Raw genomic sequence first — 23,486 nt, forward strand, 5'->3', positions numbered from 1 at the left:
AGAAAGAAGACGATGACCCATGCTGTGATTGCAAGAGATCTCGGGCTGTCGCTGCTGCTAGACTGCTGCAAGACTAATTATCTCCTTTAATTAAATCTCATTACACAAGGATTTATTTCGATCGATTCTGTTGCTTTCTATCATCCACCGTTCGTGGCCTGCCGATCCCGCTGATAACAGGGCCGGAACGCCGCTCGCACCACTGATAGCATCAGAATAGAATCTTTTATTTTATCTCAGCCAACTAAACTGCTGGTTTAAATAAAAGTTTGTTCCTCCTCTTCCTCCTCCCGGCTAAGTACGCATCATGTTTACACATGCACTCGAGGGAATTTTGATTTAGGACTAGCAGCTCCTCTGGAGCCCAAGTGTTATAAATACATGATTTACAGAGTTATACCACATGCATGATCTTTTGGGAAAGGGTTTGCACACAATACAGCATGCTTACGGTGGTGGTAAAACTTGTGCTGCATTAAGCACTGCTGGAGTATACACTAGAGCACACTGCTTATACATAAATAACCAGAATACTGCATGCGCTGATCCATATTCTTTATTTTCATATCTCTTGCAGTGGCATCTATTGCCTGCATTTGGCTGACGGTAATCGTCTGGCTGAAACTGGTGTCTTACCACATGGTGAACTATTCTTTTCGGTGGGAAGACCCGTCCGAGCCCAAAACCGGGAACGGGAACGTCTCCTTGGTGGAAAAAGACGGTGAGCCGTTACTTTGGGGCTTGCCGTTTCCTCATTTACAATCTGCTTGCAAGGTCGCGAGAGAGGAACTGCAGGTTTTAGTTAATTTCATTAACATATAACTTAGGCAGTGTGACTCAGCGTGTTTTGCATTTAAGTTTCAGGAGGCATATTCCGCAATGATATGTACTTTCTTTATCCTTTCCCGCAAGGGTCGTTCTAAACCTGCGTATTGTTAACGGTAGTATACTTGAGGATAAGATGCTGTAGGTGTGTTCAACTAATCCAGAAATTAATCGCCTAGCAGGTGCAGTGTGCCAGAACGTCAACGGTGCAGCTACCAACGGTCATATTGCCAAGCTTGTCGTCTATCCCGACAACCTCTACGCTGCAGGTAAGAAGTCAGGGTTAAGACTTCACCGGGGCTGAGTCTTCACCGCGGCTGGGACTTCACCTCATTTTTAGGAGGACAGATTAGATGAATGCGCACACTGTTTCAACAGGCCAAAATGTGAGCATTCATTACGAACATGTCGGGACTTGCGCTCTCCTTCATTATCACCATATACAACAGGAGCGGTATTCGTTTTGATGTGTGCATGTGTTACGTGTTTCAGCTTTACGCACAGTATGCATCTACAGCGTATCGATGTATGAGTAAAATAAATTGAATAATGTTTAATGGCAACATAATGTATTATACTCCCTAACAATAATAAAATCTGACGAGCGAGTGAACTAACAACAGAATCCAGAAAGAAAGAAGCAGTTCAACCAGCGCCCAAAGTGATGAATACTGAGTTAATCTCCTGTTGGTGCGTGTCATCAAGGGCAGCATGTGCAGTCCTTGTTGCTCGTATCTACTACCCGCAGAAGCATTTTCACTGCATCCCCTCCTCCTCTAAGAAAAAAGAGAAGTCAAGTTGGCTGAAAACTGCGAAGACTGATATGTACAACGTGAGAAACGAATACTACAATTACTCACTACACAATCAATCTACGCGAGTTGTCAAGGAGCCTGTAAATGCCCGACAGTGATTTAAATACGCTACGATGTCCACAATATTTTCGTGGTCTTACGAAGTTAGTAGCTACAAGTGTAGATGCTTTATCCTTCCCGAAAAAAAATAATGATGCACGAAAAGAAATACACTGGTTGTTCAGCATAGCATAATCAAGTTAGACGAAAATGACGTTTGAATTACTAGAGCAGCAATGTGGGCTTGTTGGTATTGCATGACAGAACTAGTTGTAGCGCTGCACAGGGACAGAAGAAGAGCAAGGGAGACACACACGCAGCACTACTAGCAACAACAATGTTTATTTCGATCACAGGCCGAACTGTATACCCCCCTACGCCGTGGCACACACTGACACGTGAGGAAGCTCAGCACATGCGCACAAAAACACTACATGAAAGATTACTAGCTGAACATTGCCAGCTGGGCACACACTCGCCGCTTCCGCAAGAATTATAACTCCTTTGGAGCTAGTGCTTTCGACGGTTTGCTTATGCGTGCACTGCCCAATGCATTGATTCTTTCCGCAATATTCGCGTAAGTGCATGCTATTATTCAAGCAATATTCGCGTAAGCTTGAGGCAAACTGGCTCTTAAAATAGAGTTGTGTCTGATACGAAATGCACGGATATAATTCCATATATCCATCAGCTTGCACATCCGCTCAAGAAAGCCGCTGTTCACGGTAACATAAAGGTGGCTTTCTCTGTTCCCGACAAGCTAAAGAGCTTGTGTTAGAAAACTAATCCATCTAGACCAGATGAAATAAGATTAGCTAAGAAGCACAAGAATAAATTCATACAGCGCAAGATGTCTGTTGTTTAGCGTATTCCTCTCTCCTGCGGTACATGCTATATCAGGCAGTCCGGCGGATGTATAAACGAAAGGTAAAGAGAACATAGCAATAAGGTTATTAAGTTACCGCCAGATGAATTTCTCGCCTTTCATACTCATGTGTGTGGCTGCCGTCCCTGTTTTGATAGGACCGCCATCCTAGGACGAGATGGGGATGAAATGCCTCATTTTATCGTAGAGGGGAAAGAATCAATGCGTTGGGCAGTGCACGCATAAGCAAACCGTCGATAGCGCTATCTCCAAAGGAGTTAGAATTCTTACGGAAGCCGTGAATGCGCGCCTAGCTGGCAATTTTAGCTAGTAATCTTTCTCGTAGTATATAGTGTTTTTGTGCGCATGTGCTGAGCTTCCTCACTTGATCAGTGCGCCATTGCGTAGGGGGTACATATATAGTTCAGACTTCGATCGAAACAAACATTGTTGTTGCTAGTAGCACTGCGTGTGTGTCTCCCTTGTTCTTATTCTCTCCATGTGCCCTTTAGTGCTACAACTAGTTCTATGTTTGAAGTACGTCGAAACTATGTCAATCTCATGACTTCATGAAGAGAAGACAGAGTCAAATGTCAAACAAGTTTCGTGGTCTGGAGACCCAATGCGCTATACGACCAACCTTAATTGAAGGAAAAAAAAAGCACACGCCACAGGTGAGTATAATACACGTGACCTCCACACTTGTTATGCACATGGCGCTCTACCTAATGGTTATAAATGTTGCTGCCCTGCACTAAAAAAAACGGTTGTAAAAACGTTTGTAGTGTACGCAAAAAGTTAGTAATGGCAGCTGTTACAACCTCTCACAGACAGTTACTAGCTTGTTACTAGCTATTTACTAACGTTAGAGTCTTACTGGTGCAGTCAAGGTAAGTAATAGCTACTACCTCATCTTGCCGTTGACGTATTGTGCTGCGGGAGGGTAGTCTCGGTGCAACAGTTAAATGAACTCTAGTATTTTTCATTAGTTTATATTAACGGTTATGGGCTATTTGGTTGTACAAATATGTCCAAACATTCGTTTACACAAATTTGTGACCAGGTGTATATTTATTTATCTAAATTTATAGGTGCTAGCTGGCACAATGTACGGTCCCCAAAGTTATGACTATATAAACGTTTGGGGCAACTTCAGATACATCAGCGTAGCAACCTGCTCGTTGTGTTGTGCGTTGCGTTGTTCTCCCTTCGCATGTCTATGTCCGTGTAGTGTAGGTGTATAGTCATTCACAGCTTAAACTGCTCCTGGTGAGACGTTATATATCATTAATAAAAAAATGAAGGCTGAGTACATTCTTACGTTTTATTTGGATATCCTTTTAAATAGAAGAGACCTAATTATGGCCCATAAATTCCGCTAATACACAAGACAGACAGCAGTGAACTTATGTTAATGAAAATTCAGATGCGGTCATAACAGTTACTAGGTTTTGGTACCGGAACAAGATCACCATTAGTAATGGCTACTAGTTTTCCTAGTTAGTAACTGTCATTAACGCTACCGTTACTAACTGCAGTTACTAACAAGTTAGTAGCATATGTGACACCCAGTCTGTAACTCCTACAACCTTTTTTTCTGCTGGGGTGCTGTTCTGTATGGCATTTAATTCCTCCATGTTGTGGAATTCGTTTGAACTAATGAAAAAATATGTGACCGCCCCTCTCAGCCCATCCGGTTCCGTCAAGATGGGGAATTTCACCGCTGATGAAATTTCATCCTTAGGCGTGTGCATACATATACACATTGGATCTTGAGAGTGATAACCGGTGCCACTTCTGATTACAGTGGCTTATTTAAAACGTGCAAGAATTCGCACATGCGCCACGTAGGGCATGACGAGCGTCAGTGCCAAGCAACTGCATACGACGAGTCCGATCCTTTGCTACCTGTCACACCTTTACTGGCAGATCGTATGCCGTAGGTGCGCGTTGCGCGAAAACTAATAAACGGATTAATTAGAGAGGGCAAAATAGGGATACCCGACTAACTCTTGTGTATTCGCCTCCCTCTTCACCCCTCCCCAACTCCTCATTTTCTTTTCAGACATATGGTACTTCATGTTTGCCCCCACGTTATGCTACGAGATCAACTTCCCTCAGAGGCCGAAGATACGGAAATTGTTTCTGCTTCGGACAACTTTCGAAGTAGTACGTCCGAAATATTATTTAATATTTATCAGCTTAATACAAAGTGTTTCGCTTTTCCATGCCAAAACGTTTACTTTGTTTGACAACGCAAAACAATTGATGTGACGCTTTTTGTACATGAAGTAGGCAATGCGCGTTACGAATCAGAGGACGTATTCACAAAAGGTTTTTACGCTAGTAAAGTTCGTAAAAACAAGAAGTCCAATAGGGACAGCAAACATATCATTAGCGAAGGCCGGCGACCAATCAGAAGAAGTTCTTAAGAACAAAAACCTTTGTGAATTCGGCTCCAGGGAAACCGAGGAGGTCGATGTTTTTGTTGGTAACAATCATACGTAGCCAAGCAGCCCGAAGTTGTTCCAAAAGCTAATAAGAAATTATTCATAAAGCTAACGTGACCACGAAATTGTTCATAAAATTAATACGAGAAGAGTTATGAATAATTTTAATATGTGTGAACCTTGTGACACCACTGCACCGCCTAGGTTGTTGCACAGGGTATTTTTCAAGCATTTGGTTAGATCGACGACAGTTTACGGATGCCTTCCTGTAAAATAGCTACAAGCGCGCTCCCTGGCCTGGTGTTCGGCTACTTCATGGGGACCTCAAAGCTTGGGAAGGACACACACCTGTTGGGAAACTGCCAGCATGAGACCGGCAGACCTCCTTGTTTTTTTTTTTGGTCGACGCCCTATGCTGCGAACTCTATCGAGAGCATGTAGTGTCCCTGTCTATCCTGTGAACGTCGAGCACCTAGTCCAGGGGGAGAACATCATTCTATTTCTAAAGTGTACAGGCTGGATGACAGCGCCGAGTTCATGAATTCAATAGGGGTCACACCCACCCGTCAAAGTGTTTGATCGGCGGGCAGAGAGATTTCTTGCGTGATACTATATACGAGGTCTGTCCCAAAGTTCGTGCAGTACGTTTAAACAATAGACTGCTTACACCTCTTCTTCCATTGCTGGAAGCACCCTTGGAAGTTCTCTTCTGTTAAGCGTTTCAGCAGCGAAGTCATTTTCTTTTGAAATGTCATCACGTCCTCGAAGTTTCCACCCCCGGAGCACCACTTTGCATTTGGGAAAGAAATAAAGTGGCAGGGGGCCAAATGCCGCGAGTAGGGAGGCTGTTCCAGTACAGTGATGTAATCGCGTGCCCAACACTCACGCACATCATGGTAAATGCGAAATGCACAGGGGCATCATCATGGTGCAGAATCGAGCGCCCCTCTTTCTAAAAAGTTAGTCGCGTGCTGCGACTTCTGAGACGCTTCAAGACCTCCACGTAGACAGTTACATTGACAGCTTGACCTTCACATACAAATTCGTGGTGCACAATTACATAGCAGCCAAAGAGCACGATCAACATGACTGATTTTTGCTTTGTTCTTCCACACCTTTCTTCGCCTCGGCTCATTTTTGTTTGTCTACTCCTTGCTGTCAGGGACTGCGATCATGGTTTTTATCTCCGTCCGTCATCACACTGTCACCCACTCCCCCTCCATCGTATTTCTTCATTGGTCCGAAAAGAAAAAATGCCTGCGCTGCGTCAAATGATGCCTTCGGTCCCGTATCGCATTCGCACGTGGCGGCCGTTTTTTCGTTGAGGAATTTTTTGTTTAAAACGGCACGCCCCTTTTGGTCACTTAACGTCCATCGCAGTCAATGACAGCCTGTTCAGTCGACCCCAGTGTGCGCAGCAGCTTTTGCTAATTCGTTCAACTTACATTTCATGCAGGCACTGAAAGCGCCGTGCGTTAGCCGGCAGTCGCGTAGTATATATTTTTTAAATTTTGCGCAACATTAAAAAAGGCTGGAAAAACATTAAAGAGGGCAGTTATCTTAGCTCAGATTATATAATTCGATGTTTCTGAACAAGCGCTACAACTTTTGTATTGAAGACTTTTCGCTAGAGTTAGTATTTAAAATGTTAATTAAGCAATTAATCTTTATTAATTACTGAGCTTGGCGGATTGGAAAAATATCATGACGTGCTCGATACAGCTCAGAACAATACTGTGAAAATTTGATATGCGTAGCGCCTACGTTTGTTCTTAACAGTTGCGCCAAGTTAGCTGAAACACCCTGTATACCTGGAACCGTATAAACTGCTTATGGATGGTCATCAAAGCAGACACTTCACTATCTAAATGAGTACCTAGCTTTCTGAAGCTTTCTAAAGTTTTCTGAAGTTTTTATGAGCCCAATAAACTTCGCTGAAATCGCGACCACCTCATGGCTTGCAGTTAGTGCGGTATGCTGATGTTACTTGGGACTTCATTTCTTCCATCAATGGACAACAGCAAAACCGTAAAGTGACCTGACGTGGCTTTCTGCCGCTTATAATGAGGTCACGGGTTCGATTCCCGGTAGGGACGGCTTAATTTACTTCAGTTTAATTTAAACCCGTAAAGTGGTGAACGCATTATTGGATGGTTGATTGAGCATAACGAAAAAATTTTTTTTTCGGGATGGATTGAATCTAAGTATAAAAGTGGACAGTTTCTTTTGGAACTCTCCCCGTACGAAGGCGGCCGTGAACGCCTCAACACAATAACCAAAATTAGGCAGACTAAAGAGTAATTTGGTGGTCGCTATTACCACACTTGTCGAGCACGTTACACGGCCCAAGATACCCAGACTTCGTAAATTTGGTTCAAGCAAGGAAATGATAAGTAAACAATGTAAGCGTGAAACTGGTTTGATGTTCTTCAAGCCAAGTATCCGCACACATTCTCTCTTTTTTTATTGATTTGCTCGTTTCGTTACAGATTCTTATACCAGTGCTCAGCGTGACGCTGCTAAACCAATGGGCATTGCCCGTTCTGGCCATGGCTGCGAAAGCGTTCGAGGCAAGTTCGCGTTCTCAAAACTATATACAACAAGCGGCTGAGAAGGAATTACCTTCGGCCGAATATAAAATGTATTCGTGATCACGAAACAATACTCAGGTACACCTTGTAGCAGCGTGATTTGAACGATCATGTTGGAGATAGAACTAGCGTTCACACACTTCAGTTCCTGCAGTCAACCCGGTGTTAGACACTCGTGCACCATTATGTCCTTCGTTCACAGAAGCCCAACATTGTGGCTTAAACACCTTCGGTGCCATTTACGCGGCGATGCTGCACCGGATTTTCAAACAATAGCGCGTACGGGGCACTCTGCTATATTTTTTTCCCGTTCGCTTCTTACTGCGGCCTGGTAACTCAAACCGAACCACAGGGAACAAATTTACGAACCACCTTTGGCGTGGGTCGGCGTTGACGCACAACGAATTTCACTGCTACTCTCTCTCTCTCAACCATAAGATGTATGCTCTGTTTTGGCGTACTTTGAGTGCGGTGCAGCGTAGCCAGATCCTGTCAGATTAAAGGTCGCACATCCAGCGTGCGCATTTTTGCGCAACGAAAACTCTTGCTGTATAAGAAAGCTTCGTATTAATTTCCGAGTTCAGCGAATTCTTTAGCTTTCGGCTGTACATGACCTCCGAGATCACCAATCACACGCACCGCTACGTGTGCGTTGTCCCGTCTTGGAGGCCGTGCTTTATACTATTTTTATGAAATCACTTTATTTATTCCAAAGTACAGTGTGAAAGTGGATGCCGGCCAGAACACGAATGCTGGTTTAAGCAGCTTGACTATAGGACCTATAGAAACCGTGATGAGGCAGTAGATACAGCATATCGTCGTTAACATAGAAATACAAATGAATGTAGTACAAATGCATAGTATAAAAGATAACAAAGAGTTGACTATTTCGCAAAGTGTTGTGGTCATTACACAACAGTAAACATGTTTGATGATTTTGGTAAAGTACACAATAATGACAAAAATATCGTTTATCACTAACGTAGACACAGTCATTATCATTAACGGGCGCATGAACAAAATTTGTCTGAGTTGACTTAACATGTAATTATCACTGTCGGTATACTTATTTTATGTAAAGGGTAAATGTGTTTTAACATGGGCAATTTTAGTTCGTGTGCAAACTTGGAGAAAACATGTAGAATTTCTCCGAGCGTTAACACATTTTTTATGAAATTGTAATGATGCGAGTGTGGTTAGAAATCTCCGAAATGCACTAGATGAGAAGCTGAAGGAACGTAATATGCAAAATTCGTACATGCATGTTGCAGAAACAATACTGTATGTGCGGATCCGAAGGAATGTTCTGTATGCAAGAGGTATGGAAGTAACAGAGAATTCCCTCTCGAAGTGTCAGAATCATTGTCATCTTGGTCGCAGTAGTCTTCCCAGAATAAATTGCAATGATTAAGATGTAATTCAAACAGCTAGGGCACGGTATATGTGTATGAAGAATAATGCGAACCGGAAAAAGAGTTCAATAGCGTGATATAGGTCCTGCTGCAGATGGAAGCTTAATGCAGACCTTATTAATGTGACACCAAGGGTATTCTGTTTGCGCCAACTAATTCTATTTCTCGCCCACCATATGTGATAGCGTTATTTGAGCTGGGATGTTTGTCTTTCGCACAAAATAACGCAGCTTTAGTTTTTAATTTGTAATCCATAAGAGACCAGGAGAAAAGCCTGTTAAAGTAGATTATTAAATGCTACTATCAGGGTATCTGCAGTCGGTCCAGTAAATAGTATAGTAACGTCATACGCACATTTGCTGACCTCTTGCTTCCGGCCTCGGTTCGTCTATCTGGAATGGGCATACTTTGGTGCAGAGCGAGCGTTGGCCGGCGTCGCATTGTTACTCGTCATCGGCCGGCACCCATGCTGAAAGTGCGCTGAAAATTTGTTCCTTGCATTTCGGGCTTAAGGCTCAAGAATCAAGCGTCGTCGTCGGACGGGCGATTACACTTACCCCCGCCGTATTCAGAAATGAAACTTCGCTTCAAGTCCGTGCTTGACTTGAATTAAGTGACGCCTATTGTGAACATACCCTGGACGTTCATTGCGTTTGCTTCGCGACATGTTCACAATAGGCGTCACTTAACTCAAGTCAAGCACGGACTTGAAGCGAAGTTGCATTTCTGAATACGGGGGTTAGCGTTGTTTATTTATTGCTTTAATGTCACTTTCTGGAAGCATAGCGGACGTTACGGGAGAAGCTTGTCAACGGGCCCAGTCCCGTCAGTGTTATTTCCCTGCCGCAAATGCTATCGCGTGCGCAAACAGGCGCCCATCGGTGAAATGAGGCACAGAATGAGCAGACGTTACGTCCGGTTCAAGTGGCCATCCGCCCTTCAGTAAAATATAAGTTACAGTTACATAATTGATACCAAGAGAAGGGAAGCACAGTCGAGGACGGCAGAAAACTAGGTGGGGTGCAAGTGCATTTGCAGGTGCAAGTTGGAATCAGATAGCGCAAGGCAGGGGTAATTGGAGATTGCTGGGAGAGGCCTTCGTCCTGCAGTGGACATAAATATAGGCTGCTGCTGCTGATGATGATGAACAGTGGCGTGACGTCACGAGAATTCGCCTTACTGTTGCAATTCGCATGTGCATGCATTGCTGCCGTGGCAGCACGATCACTTTCTCTCATCTTAAACACGTCATAACTGCATGTAATGTGTATTCTACTGTTCTGACAGGAAATGGACGCATGGGAGCTCTTCAAGGCATATATAGACCTGATGGTGAGTGCCTATGAAATATTACTTCCACCGTAACAACGAACGTCAGCGTAGGAGCTAAGTCATCACGACTGTAATTTTATAAGAGCGCACGAATCTTCGGCCGCTAAAGCCACCACGCTACTTTAAGAATGGTGATGATGATCCCAATGACAGACTACAGTCTAAACAAGGTAACTTATAATAGAAGTGAGCATTTTCACAATTTTGTATACATATCAATAGAAGTTACATCCTTAAAGTAATGTGCCGTTTATAGAAGTATACTTTTTAGCGCTAGTAATTGAGAAGTATACTCTAACACGATAACTTATAATAGAATTGCGTATTCTCACAATTTTGTACACAAGAAAGTGGAAGTTACATACCAAGGAATGCGCCGTTTATTAGAAGTATACATTTATCTCACATAACTGCTATAAATCTTAAGTAGCGTTTCAGTTCTGACAATGCTATCTTTAGTATACTTATTCACCATGCCTGCAAATTGAACGAAACAAACATGTGAAGTGTTACCTCTACACGTACATGCAGTGGTTCAGGAGGCTTGTTTACATAATTCGAGCTGTTAAGTATTCTAAATGCATTCATTAGCCATTATGTATGAGAATCTCACCAGTTGAATTACATGCCCAAGAAAGGTATTTGAAATACACTGAGCTTGTGAATTATAGTGTACCGCAGTTATTGACGCTGTGTAATTGACCGATACGGTAAACACATAGTGAAACCGAAATTCAGTGCTACAACGTAATCACTCCTGCAAAGTGCCATAAGCTTTCACTGGCTTGTATTTTAAAATTTACTAATGCACGCTAAGGCATTCACTGAACACGGGGTTCAGTTGAAAACTTACTGTACCTAAAAGGAAACATCACATTTAAATACAAATACTTTAAGATGGATGTATTGGAACACAAATAGTACACAGTTCATTTTGGAGTGAACCTACTTCTAACGATATTACAAGAAAATCTGCACATATTGTGTAAAGCATGGTATTTGTGGAACTTAACAACAATTCTAAGCAACGTATTAAGATTTTCGGTGAATTAGGCTGCGTCAGTACGTTGACACAGTTTTACCCATATAAAAACGCACACAGACGGACACTCACATTACATGTACAAGTCGTTGCATAAAAAGTATTGTTTATTTCCAAGCAAAATTCCCAATACTCAAAGTTTTTGATGCAGTAGATTACCAAAAAATATCAGCAGGGCTCATTCAAGACTTTCGTTGGCGACTCCGTTGACGTTTAGTGGCACCATGGCGCCATAAGTGAAAGTGGGCTCAAAGGACGACGTTCGGGGCCGAAACAAATGCTTTCATTGGACATATTTGCTCACCACATCATATTTGGTCACCACATCAGGAATATTTAATCTCCGCTATTGAAGTAGTGCAAATCCGTGCAGCTCGGTTCATAAGGCGCAACTACGATCGACACTCCAGCATCACTAAAATTAAACACGACATTTCTCTTGAGTTTTTAGGAATGCGCCGTTCTCTTGCCATTTTGTGTCTTATTCATAAGTATATCTCTAACTCATGGTCATTTAGTATCCCGTTACTAACCCAATGGCGCATGTCTAGCCGGATTCACAATCACTTCAGCTATAGTCGCATATCGGGTCGCACGCTGGCTTTCAATTCATCTGCACTTCTTCGTGCTAGTCGCCTTTGAAATAGCCTTCCTGGTGAAATAGTTTCATTACCCGATCCAGTGTCCTTTCGGAAAATTCTGCAGCAGCATTTGTTTCCTAAAAATGTGTAATGATTGCCGATGATTTCTACTTTTGTTGTGCGCGTCAGTTGTCCTGGCATTTTTTCACTATGTAATGCAATAATGACTGCGTGTTTCTTGGATTTCTCTGTATCCATGATCTGCCTGCTATAATCACCACTTAACTTTATATTTTAATGTGTGTGTTTTATTTTATTTATATTATACTAATATATTTCATATGTTTTAACCGATATTACTGAGAGCATCATACAACCGGTACCAGATCTATTGGATCGGCGCACCACCGGTACCATCGGTACCCCATATACCACTGAGAGCACCGGTACAAACGCTACCGGATCTATGTTCGGAATGATTGACGCACATTTTCAGATCGAGTGCACTTCCTTCGGGAGTGGCTCTTGAAAGAGACTAAAACCCACATGCCCGATACCGAAAAGTTGCGGTAACTCGCTAAGAAAGCCATTATTCTTAAAATTCGGTTCATTTGCAGCACTGCATGCTACTAAATTTAAAGTGTAATGAAGTGTGTAATCGCCCATCTCCAGAATAATTTAACATCACATGTATGGACAGACTGCACTCATCTGCGATACAGCGCGCTTGAGATCTGCCATCGAGTGTTTTGACTCATCTTGGTAATGTGATCATCATCATTCCCGTCTTTTACGTGCCCAACCCTCATGTAATGTCCTTGAGTTGTCGATAAACAAACAACAGCAATATATGTCAAGACGCCCTGCAAATTAATTTCACACGAGCAGCTTCGTTGTTACATTTAGGCTTAAGACGTCGCGGGCGTCCCGTTTTTGAAGAGAAAACTGCGAGGAAATACTCGCTCCTTACGGACGCCAGTACCGTGACAGTGAAGAGACGGTGGGAATGTGGACTGAATGAATCAAGCCCAATGCGGCGCCACTAAGGTCACCACAATACGTTCGCACAAACTGCATGTCCACTATTAGCGCACTGTATAAGCTCCAGTCACAAAGTTTCACTGGCGGCAAGAACAAACAGCGTACACCGCCGTTGGGAGCACATTAGAGCGTAACCAATTCGGCCACACAAAACGGAAGCTGGAATTTGCTTTGTCAACAGTTCGAGAACTCATAACTGCAAACACTGTTACTGTACTAATAATATCGAAGTTTCACCAGTGAGAGTAACTTACCTATATGTCGGATGTCCAGCCTTGAACACTTGGGCGATGGCTGCAGCATTCGCGAACGATCTAAAGTTATTCCACGCCACCATGCTTCACTGGCACACGGCTGTGTAATGGCCGAAGTCTAAATACGGCTCCGTTTAGTGGTCACCAAGATCACCGTACATGCCTTTGTTGCTTGCGTGTGTGTGCACAAAACAAATTGCGTAATACACGAGAAAATAGATGGCGTAAAGCGTGAACATCGCACAGTGACGCCGCTCCACGCACTGTGGGTGCGACCTGTAAGTCTTCCCGGCATGCACCTCGACCATGCCTCGATCTCGCTCGAGTTCTACACGTTACACGGCTGTTTCTACTTCTTCACGTAAGCGTATAACACGATGCTGTTTTGCCGTATTAGAAGTTATTGCGTAAAAGTAACATTGGATTCGGGCGCCAAGAGAAGAGAAAGCAAGGAGAGGAAAGGTATAGGAAGGTCAACCAGACGAGCGTCCGGTTTGCTACCACACTGGGGGAAAGGAAAATGGGAAATAGAAAGAGGAAAAGAGGAAGAGAGTGAGACGTGGGAGAATGCACAAGGTAGCTTTAAAGCGGTCTCTCAAACCGGTGCACTTGATGTACTGTACTAGTGCACACCAAAGTTACTTATGCTATATTGCGCCCGTAACGTTGATTTCACTCGCGTTACCTCTAGACAAAAAAAAAAAGTAAAAACATCACAACCATAAAAGTGTTAGTTCCATTTAAACGTAGCAGTGCACTTTTCACATCGTGCATGGTCAAATGTTTGTGCGTTTGTAAAGACATGCTGTCAACGAATAGGTCAGACACTTCATGCTTTATGGAGCACACTTTTCACATTCAGTGTTCAGGCCATTTCTTGAAGTGGAACGTGCTGTTATTTTCCTATACACAGTCAAGCCGACGCAATCACTCTAACAAAATGTACAAAATGAGCAAGGAAAGGGAGGAAACACCTTTAATGCTGGCTACGAATACATGTAGCACGTTAATAGACGGACCAGGAGCCCGGTTCACGAAGCTTCCATCACGAAAGGTCGCTTCATGATTGACCATTCAGTGCTCGCAAGCCAGTCATTGTGATAGCGAACCGAGCGACACTACAAAGAGCCATGGCGTAGAGTGGAATAATGAACCGTATCACGAGGGTAAAGATGTTTTAGGGTGCATTTTCTTTCTTTCCTACCTTTCTTTCTTTGTTTCTTTATTTTTATCTTTTACTAAGATGTATTAAAGTTCAGTAGACTGTCGGCTCTCTGGTATAACGTATTAAACGTGTTGCAGGTTTGGAACACCATCTTTTGGCTTATGATGTCGTTCTGGCTCTTCCACTCGGCTCTGAACTGGATCGGCGAGGTGCTGGGGTTTGCCGACAGGGACTTCTACAGAGACTGGTGGTAAGATGCCTGGGAATTTAATTACTTGCATGGCATTCTGCAGCTGCTATGTCAAAGTAGGTCCTAAACTAAAGCTTCCGCCGAAAGTAAATCAGCTGCAGAGTTAATGGAAGCATTCTTCACGAAGAATAAAAAAACGCATTCTATCAATGTCCTTTCATTTCAATATACAACAATGAATCTTGCTTTCCTACGTATGGCTCTGTAGATACCTCATATCCTGCCCCTACCCTGTAAATGTTTTCTGCTTTATCACTGCTTAGGTTGTGATTGTGTTATTTGTATGCTTGCGGGTTCCTCTGCATGCGAATGAAACATTCTTGCGTCGTGTATTTTTACTGAATAAGCTCATTTAAAAGTTAACGCTTGTCCTGACTCGTCACCTCTTGCGTGTCTTCGTTCGCGCTACCCCCGTTTTAGTAAACTATGCAACAACTCATCCAGAGTTATGTTTTGACAAGTTATAAGCTTATCTAACCCCTTTACGAGGTCTGGTATATACAGTGCATTAGTAGAGAGAACGATAACGTTTTTTGCAAGATGCTAAAGGCTTGTGTGCTTCGGAGCAGATATATCAATGGCACTCACATCTCGTTAACCTGCCCGTGTTTAATGGCAGGCTAACGGTGTTCTATTTTTACTCGAAGAGGCGGACATTACTTGCACAAGAAATCGAAATGCATAATTGTCTATTGAACAAAATTTGACTAATCAACTTTTTGACTCATTGCTTAGCACAAATATTGCAATTTACGAATCGAAGCCAGTGATTCAAAAGGAATATCCACATAGACCAGATTTTGAAATTAGCACCAGTTTTGAGATTAGCGCTGTCAAACTTGCGATAAAAATGCGCTGCTTTACCGAAACGCCTTTTTATGCGTTGTAGCTCAAAAAAAAAAGACCCGCCGCGGTGGCTTAGCGGCTATGCATGGTGTTGCGTCGCTAAACACAAGGTCGCGGGATCGAACCCCGGCCGTGGCGGCCGCATTTCGATGGGGGCGAAATGCAAAAACGCCCGTGTCCCATGCATTGAGGGCAAGTTAAATATGCTCTGACGGTAAAAATTAATCCGGAGTCCACCATTACGGTGTGCCTCATAATCAAATCGTGGTTTTGGCACCTAAAACCCCCGGATTAAATTCGAAGCTAAAACATGTGGTTGGGTTTGCTGCGTTCAAGACTAAGGACAGTATATCTTCGCGAAAATTTAAGGCATCTCGCTACAAGAAGGCTTTTGTAAGGGCACTCGGTACTCGGGAGAAAAGCTTCTTGATTTTTGGAGGGTGATTTAAGAACTTATCATCCTGTGGAATAACGAGAGAGAGGGGTAAAAGCAAAGGAAGAACAGGGAGCGGTCAACCAGAGGATATCCCCGTTTGGCTGCACCACACCACAAAGTAGCAAAATTTACATTAACAAAATGTGCTACGTATACAGTCCACAAACTTACATAGCTCGTGAAACCAAGCAGTCCAACGCACATGCCTCCGCTAATAATAATGGCTCTACTATTTCAACTGTTACGCCCCCGCCTCGTCCATCATCTTAGGAATTCGCGGCCACTCAGGCGCAAGTGAAGCACCATTATAATTTCCTGTTCACTAATATCAGAAGTGTACTAAAACACCACGCCAGTTTATCGTCCCTGATAGACACCTGTCACGCTGATGTCACCATCCTCACAGAAACTTGGTTGTCAGCCAAAACTGATAACTCCGAACTTTTTAACTCGTGTGCGAACGACTACACCATTTTCAGACATGACAGAACCGTGTGTTCTGGTGGTGGTATTATGAGTGACGTCTCCAATTTAATTTGTTCTTACGATATTCCCACAAATTCACCAATTGAGTTCTTTTGTACCTGTATTAGACTAAATCATGTTGACACAGTATTTTGCGTTTGTTATCATCCACCCTTTTCAACATCAGTATTTTGCGACTAACTAGCTACAACGGCCTCAATAGAGTCATCGTTCGGTTCCCGAAGGCTCCTATTTTACTATTATGTAATTTTCTTACAATTTCGTGGCCAGAGATGTGCCCAGTCTCTACTTTTCGGTCTACTGAGTGTTTAGCTTTTGTTGATCTTTGCTCTACCTTTAACATTCGCCAAGTATTAAAAGAGCTGACCCCCGTGTTACCCAATCTTCTAACATATTCACCACGTCGTACTCACCACGTCCCCCGAGGCAGTTTATTCGCTAACACACCTACCAGGATTAAGTGACCATTCTCTCATTCTCTTCACTATGCCGTTCCGCACAGCTCGCCCATCGAAGCAACATAAATTCATTCGCGAGTACAATAAGGCCGATATTCCCGCATTTAAATACGCTTTAGCACTTTTTGCCCAGTCATACCTGCCACGGTTTTGGGAGCGTGTCGCTTATATAAAAACGTATTCCTCTTCGCCGTGTATTCTGCTCACATCGTGCACCTTGCTTCAATGTAACTTTAAAACGCATGATTAACAAAAAGAAGCGTGTATTTCGTCGCTGCAAGCATTTTAACAATAAGTCACTAGTGGCTCAACTCAGCTGCGTCAGAATACAAGCGCGCACTTCGCGCTGCCAAGCATATTTTTTTTTTTTTTGTCATCGCAGGCTTCCTGCATATCTTATTTCTAACTTTCGTAAATTCTGAAATATGATAAAGACACTACCTATCAAATGATATAAGATTAAAGTGAGATGACGGCGTCTTGGTTCTACGCGATGAGTGCTGGGTCGTCCTTAATGAATAATTTGCATCACATTTTCGTAATTCTACCAAACCTGTTTGGTAGAATTACGAAATGCCACTACACCACCAGTCACCGTCTCTTTTTCCCGATGGAAGAAATTCTTATCGATTCCGATGGTATCTTGAAACTTATCCTAATTGCGAAAGTTTTTTCTTGCGCAGGTTGATGGAATTAACTAAAAGTTCTTGAAAAGTATTGAAGCTTGCTATCCATCATTTTGACTTATATTTTCAAGCAGTCGATACAGTGTAGCACGCTTCCTGACGACTCTAAGGTGGGCAAGGTGGTTTCACACTTCTAGTGACGTTCTCAATACTTTTAGTTACAGCCCTATTTCATTAACATTTATTCGTTATAAATTACTTGAGCACATAATATATACCAGCCTTGTTAATCACTTGGAGTCTAACATGTTTTTTACACAGTGTAAACATGGTTTCCGGAAAAATAACATTTACTAGTGACTTAATTTATATTTATATTGGATCGCTCTTCAATCGTTGACTGCATTTTTACCGATATTGCAAAAAAAAAAAACTTGTGACACTACTTCACATGTACTCTTGAAACTCAGTAATCTTAACGTCGACAATAATGTGTTTTAAATAGATATAGTGCTATCTGAGCAACCCCTCCCAATACATCAACTTCTAACGACCGCGACTCACATCACTGCCAAATAACATCTGGTATACCGCAAGATCGGTCCTGGGACCACTTCTTTTTCTTATATATATTAACGATCTTCCTAACATAGTAACGTTTCAAATGAAGCTTCTATAGCTGACGGCTGCGTCATATACAGGGAATTAGGTAACGCTTCTGACTGTCAAGACCTTCAATCTGATCTCGAGAACAGCCGTTGGTTGGCGTAGCGCGTGGCTCATCAATCTTAATGTCAATAAACGTAAAGCAAAGAGAATAACACGAAAAACCAATCCCTCCAATGTGTACAATTATCTCCTTAATTGCTCCCAACAAGCATATGTTTACACACATAAGTATCTCGGTGTTCATATATAAAGTTATCTATCCTGGAATGCACATGTGGAAATTCGTTACTAATAATGCTAACCACGCGCATGCTTTTTTTTTTTTCGTCGCAATTTTTCTCTCGCACCCACATAGTTAAAACTACTGCTGTATGAAACTCTTGTTTGCCCCAAACACGAATACGCCTCTTCCGTTTGACTATCAGTGACTCCATTGCACTAACATTCGAATCGGTTCAGAATCGCTTCGCGCGCTTCATACTTTATAACAACTCCTGCATAGCCATGTGTTTCCCTCATGAAAAAGGCACTAAACCTTCCTGATCATTCCATTCGACACTGTATCACTCACCTTGTGCATCTATCATAGCATCTATTACACCAACGACAGTTTAAAACATATCCGGCTTGCAGCTCATGTGTCCTCACATACATATCACCATTTAAAAGTTGGAATATCACACTTCAGGACCCATTCGCTGTTTTTCTGCCTATACTATAGAACAAGCCATGAGTGGAATCGTTTGACTGCTGCCATCGTTTGCATCACCGATCCTTGAACCTTTTAGTCTGCTTTAATGGATCGTATTGTGTAACAACTGCTTATGTAAACTATCATTTCATATGTTAGCGCACTACTTTCCGTAACTCATTTGTGGTCCTGAGTGCAATAAAATGAAATTTATGAAAATGAAAAACTAGAAAAACTAGACATACTCAGTTCCCCCAGGACAAACGCATTTAGGTGCAGCTTCTTTTCTAAAACTGTATCTTAGTGGAATGAATTGCCGGCAAGTATCTTTGATGCTTGCCGGTTTTGTGCACGAACTGGAGTGTCAATTTTGCAGCTGCTAAATATATTGTCCTAGTTTATGTTATTTACTTTCTGCAATTCTTTTGAACGTTTGGCTGTCTTTTTTTCTTGTTCTCTTTTGAACGATAGAAAGCTCATCCTGTTTGTAGCACAGAAGTGGTTCGCAGTAGGTATAAAATAAATGATAATAAATAAATGCAATGCTAACGCATTTCGTCGCACACTTTGGGAGCGCACATATGGAAACTGGTGTCCCCATCGGAATTCGTTCTAAGTGGATATGACTTGCGAATTCACCGTTTACAATTCGTAAATTGCAACATATGCCATAGAGTAATTAGTTAAAAAATAATTAGTGACATTTTGGTAAATAGTCGACTATGCATTTCAATTTATCTTGCAAATGGTGCCCGTGTTTGAGAGTGATCCAACTCAAAAAGTAGAAATGTGATACGTGCCACAGGCGATTTTTAAAAACTCATTTAACAAGAAAACGAACACCCTTAATATATGACTGGTAGCACGTACATCTCGAACATACGAGAACCAGAAAGAACATCCCAACGCTGCGCGGTCGTTACTCTGCCTGGTTCTCGTTTGTTGGCGATGTTTACTCCTCCACTGCTACTCAATATTGCGGCTGCTGGTAGCACTGTTCAGCTTAGTCTCTTAGTTTATGTTTCGACCACTTGTGACTACTCCTAACAACTTTGTGAAGACGAATAAACATATGCGTTAGCACCTTCGGCGCGAATATGAGCCATTCTGACCGTAGTATTTCACGTTGTCTACCGCAATATAAGCGCTGCAGGAAATACCCCTGAGTACGTTTTACATGCAGGAACGCCGATTCCGTAAGGGCCTTCTGGAACCGGTGGAACTTGCCCGTGCACCGCTGGTGCTGGCGCCATATCTACAGTCCACTCGTCAGCGCAGGATTTACCAAGAACCAAGCGCAAATGGCAGTGTTTGTCGTGTCAGCCGTCTTTCATGAGGTGAGGCAGTATTTATTTGAAATGCTTTTCACTGCCATGGTTAATGATACCCCAGCATGAAATATTCTCGCATGTCCTGTCATCAGCATTGCCTCCTTTGGTATACTTCTGACTAAACTTTTCTCAGTGTCTGGTATCGAGTTGGAAATGGAAAGTGGTAAGATTCCACTTTCCATTTCTTCCGCACGGACATGTAACCCACGGTTTGCTATAGTCATATGAATTTCGGTTTCCGGGTGGCGAGCATGTGTGGTATATTGGCAACTCCAGAACCCGTTATTTGTGCTGGCAACGCTGTCCAAATAAACAAGGATGGCTACGACATCCAGGGTAACTGCGGCTCTTTCGCTTGGTGCTGTGCTAAAGTTTCTCGTTTGTGGCGTCGAATTTCGAGGTTTTTCGCCAAAGCCGAAAGTACCATTGCTGTCAATCACATTATTTTGATCGGTCTCAAGTATTTCAGCGACGAAAATGCGGAAATGGCTGCGCTGTGCGTGCAAACGTCCAGCTTGCCTAGCGAGATGCATCAGATTTTTTAAGGACAAAGAGCCTTTCAAGCGAGCAGGAGGTTAAAGAAGGGAAGTGTTTGTGAGAATAGCGGGGCCTCTTCCGAAAGGTGCAAACTCTTGTTAGCGGTGCTACTCCACTGATACAGGTACGACACCCGCCGCGGTGGCTCAGTCAGCTGAGGCGTTGCGCTGCTGAGATCGCGGGATCGAATCCCGGCCGCGGCGGCCGCATTTCGATGGAGGCGAAATGCAAGAACGCCCGTGTGCTTGCGTTGTAGTGCACGTTAAAGAACCCCAGGTGGTCAAAATTAATCCGGAGCCATCCACTACGGCGTGCCTCATAATCAGAACTGGTTTTGGCACGTAAAACCCCAGAAAGAAGAAGATACAGGTACGATACTTGAATGTTGTCGACCTTCATATGAGCAACTCCGCACTGTGACTCGTGTTGCAGTATATCACATAGCATCCCCCAATATGTGTTGGCAGTAACATCTGTCATGCTTTCAAAAGATAAAATACGCATATTCAGCACTGATAAAAGGACGCTAAAAATTGCAAAGTTATCTGGTCAGTGTGTCTTCGGATAAAAACAAATGAGAATTCCGTTTGTAAGTCGAGGTGCACCTTTCTCTTTAGTCAGCTGATCTGTGTGATAAGGTCGATTGCGTCCGATGACTGGCGGTTGTTCGTGCTCGCAGTACGCAGTGTTCGAGGTAGGGCCCGGACTTGGGAACACAGCAGACACGAGCAAACCCCGATCAAACGTGATAAGTGAATGACAACCAACTGGACCAAGTTGCGTTTCTCTCAACAGGCTTCAGAAATTTCGTAAAAATTTTCTTTTGAGCAAAGACATTTGTATGCTTTTTATGTCTCACTGATTCGTCTATGAGCGCCAAAAACGCTCTGCAGGAAAGCCAACTTACACAATGGAACCATCTGCGCATCTGCGCACAAAATAGAACAACGGCGCACGACATACGTATCGCAGAACACTACAGTTTACATCCGCAGTTGTACCGATAAGAACAATGGGAACTACAACGCCACGCTATCCAGACGAACTGTATATATCTGCATTGCATTACGCGCGTCACGCAATGCATTGCCGGCCGTCACCATGGGTAGGCTGCGGGTGCAGCTCACGGAGCTGCCGTACGCGAACGTAAGCGCGAGCGCGATGGTGCCCGTAAGGCCAATCCCGTGTATCGGCAACGGCAGAGCCTCTGACCGTCTACCACAGCGATCACAAGGCAACACTGTGCAAGTGTAGAGTCGCCCGTGAAAGTGTGTACGTGTTTGTGTGCGTGTAATCAACGGCTCCATGATCTAAAATAAAGGCTATGCAACTTAACGAAATGTGTCTTTATTCCACTTCAACGTTAAAGAAATACAATCCTAAACAAGCAATCAAATCATGTATGCATCGCATCGGGTCGCTCAGCATTTCTTGGGTTCGTTGCGTGGTCGTTGGCTTTGTACTTTGATTCAGTTTGCATGGGAGAAATCTTCGCGGTCAACCATCTTTCTTTAAGAAAGCGGCCTTGATTTCTTTTTTTTTTCAGCGCAAGAACGAGAAAAATTACGGGCGTTGATCGTAAACTTGGCGCCGAATTCACAAATCATTTCGTTCGTAGGTGCTCTTTTGTCCTTCGGCCGGCCGCCTTCGGTAATTTGTCCAACATGACGATCGGCCGTCATCTGCTCTTACGATCAGCATATCAGCACGACGTCTTTATAGAGAGGATGGCTTCGAGGCCAGTCAGAGGAGAGGGTAAAAATATCGCCACGGTTATCTGTTCACAGCAGGGAATACAGATTGGCCTCTGTGGATCTGAGAGGTGCGCGCGGCACGAGGTGACATTTAAGCCGTGTCTGCAGGTCGTTTTCGTCTAGCATGCTCACTGGCTTGGGCGGCATGACGACGTCTAATACTTTCAGCAGCTGGGCAAGTCCACTCTGATGGGCCCACGAACTGATCGTCTTGATAGCACAGATGGCAGCTTGATATGGTCGATTTGTTGGATTCAGTTCTAACGCAACAGATTTATGAGAATACATGCCCTCATGCTCCCCTTCGTATTCGGTATTCGTAGCCGGTGGAATAATAATAAATAAAATAATAACGTACTGTTATGAACTGTTACCATTTGTTAACTCGTGTATAGAATCACCTCCGCCTGCACGTACTAGCAATTTAAAAAAAATCGTTAGAATATGAGCGTAATAGTGCGGGTTCGGCACTTATATATATATATATATATATATATATATATATATATATATATATATATATATATATATATAGTAAGGAATGCCATATTGCGCGCAAAAATGCGATACAATAAAACTAGGTCCACATGCATAACGCAGTGTTTGCGCTATATCCCAGAAGCCGGCCATTCTTGATAGTGAAAATATTATTAACGAAGGTGGCCCGACAGTGACAATGTACTTACGAAAGAAAGCCCTTGTGATTTTGGCGCCTGGGTACACGTCTTCAGAAAGCTTCTCTGGCATAAGTACCGTCGGTGATTGGCCATCGCCGCGGCGATACTCTCGTTACCACGCCATCCTGAATGGCGTGCACCCGAGCACTGCCCTTCTTATACAAGATATGTTTTGTGGATACGGGCTCTGATTTTAGCTCTTCGCCATCTCTCTCTGTTTCGGGAGAATTTCTCAAGAGCATGATCTTCTTAGAGTTGCCTAGCTTCTTCAGAAAAAGGAATTGATTTCAAAGATGTTTAGGAACTTAAAATA

The 23,486-nt window shown here is 43.1% G+C and overlaps 1 protein-coding gene across 2 annotated transcripts in view; it reads left to right on the top strand.

Annotated features, from left to right (window-relative positions):
• The window catches only part of LOC119433330 (diacylglycerol O-acyltransferase 1-like), an 89,621-nt gene that overhangs the window by 61,649 nt on the left and 4,486 nt on the right, over positions 1-23,486 (top strand). The window contains exons 6-12 of one of the 2 annotated variants that reach the window (XM_049671528.1): positions 578-721; positions 1,005-1,094; positions 4,610-4,713; positions 7,484-7,564; positions 10,285-10,329; positions 14,550-14,662; positions 20,058-20,211. In XM_049671528.1, the coding sequence (XP_049527485.1) occupies positions 578-721; positions 1,005-1,094; positions 4,610-4,713; positions 7,484-7,564; positions 10,285-10,329; positions 14,550-14,662; positions 20,058-20,211 (731 nt within the window). The remainder of the gene's footprint in view (positions 1-577; positions 722-1,004; positions 1,095-4,609; positions 4,714-7,483; positions 7,565-10,284; positions 10,330-14,549; positions 14,663-20,057; positions 20,212-23,486) is intronic. The other variant, XM_037700498.2, reaches the window with a different exon arrangement.

The sequence above is a fragment of the Dermacentor silvarum genome, chromosome 1 (assembly GCF_013339745.2).
Source record: "Dermacentor silvarum isolate Dsil-2018 chromosome 1, BIME_Dsil_1.4, whole genome shotgun sequence".
Taxonomy (NCBI): Eukaryota; Metazoa; Arthropoda; class Arachnida; order Ixodida; family Ixodidae; genus Dermacentor; species Dermacentor silvarum.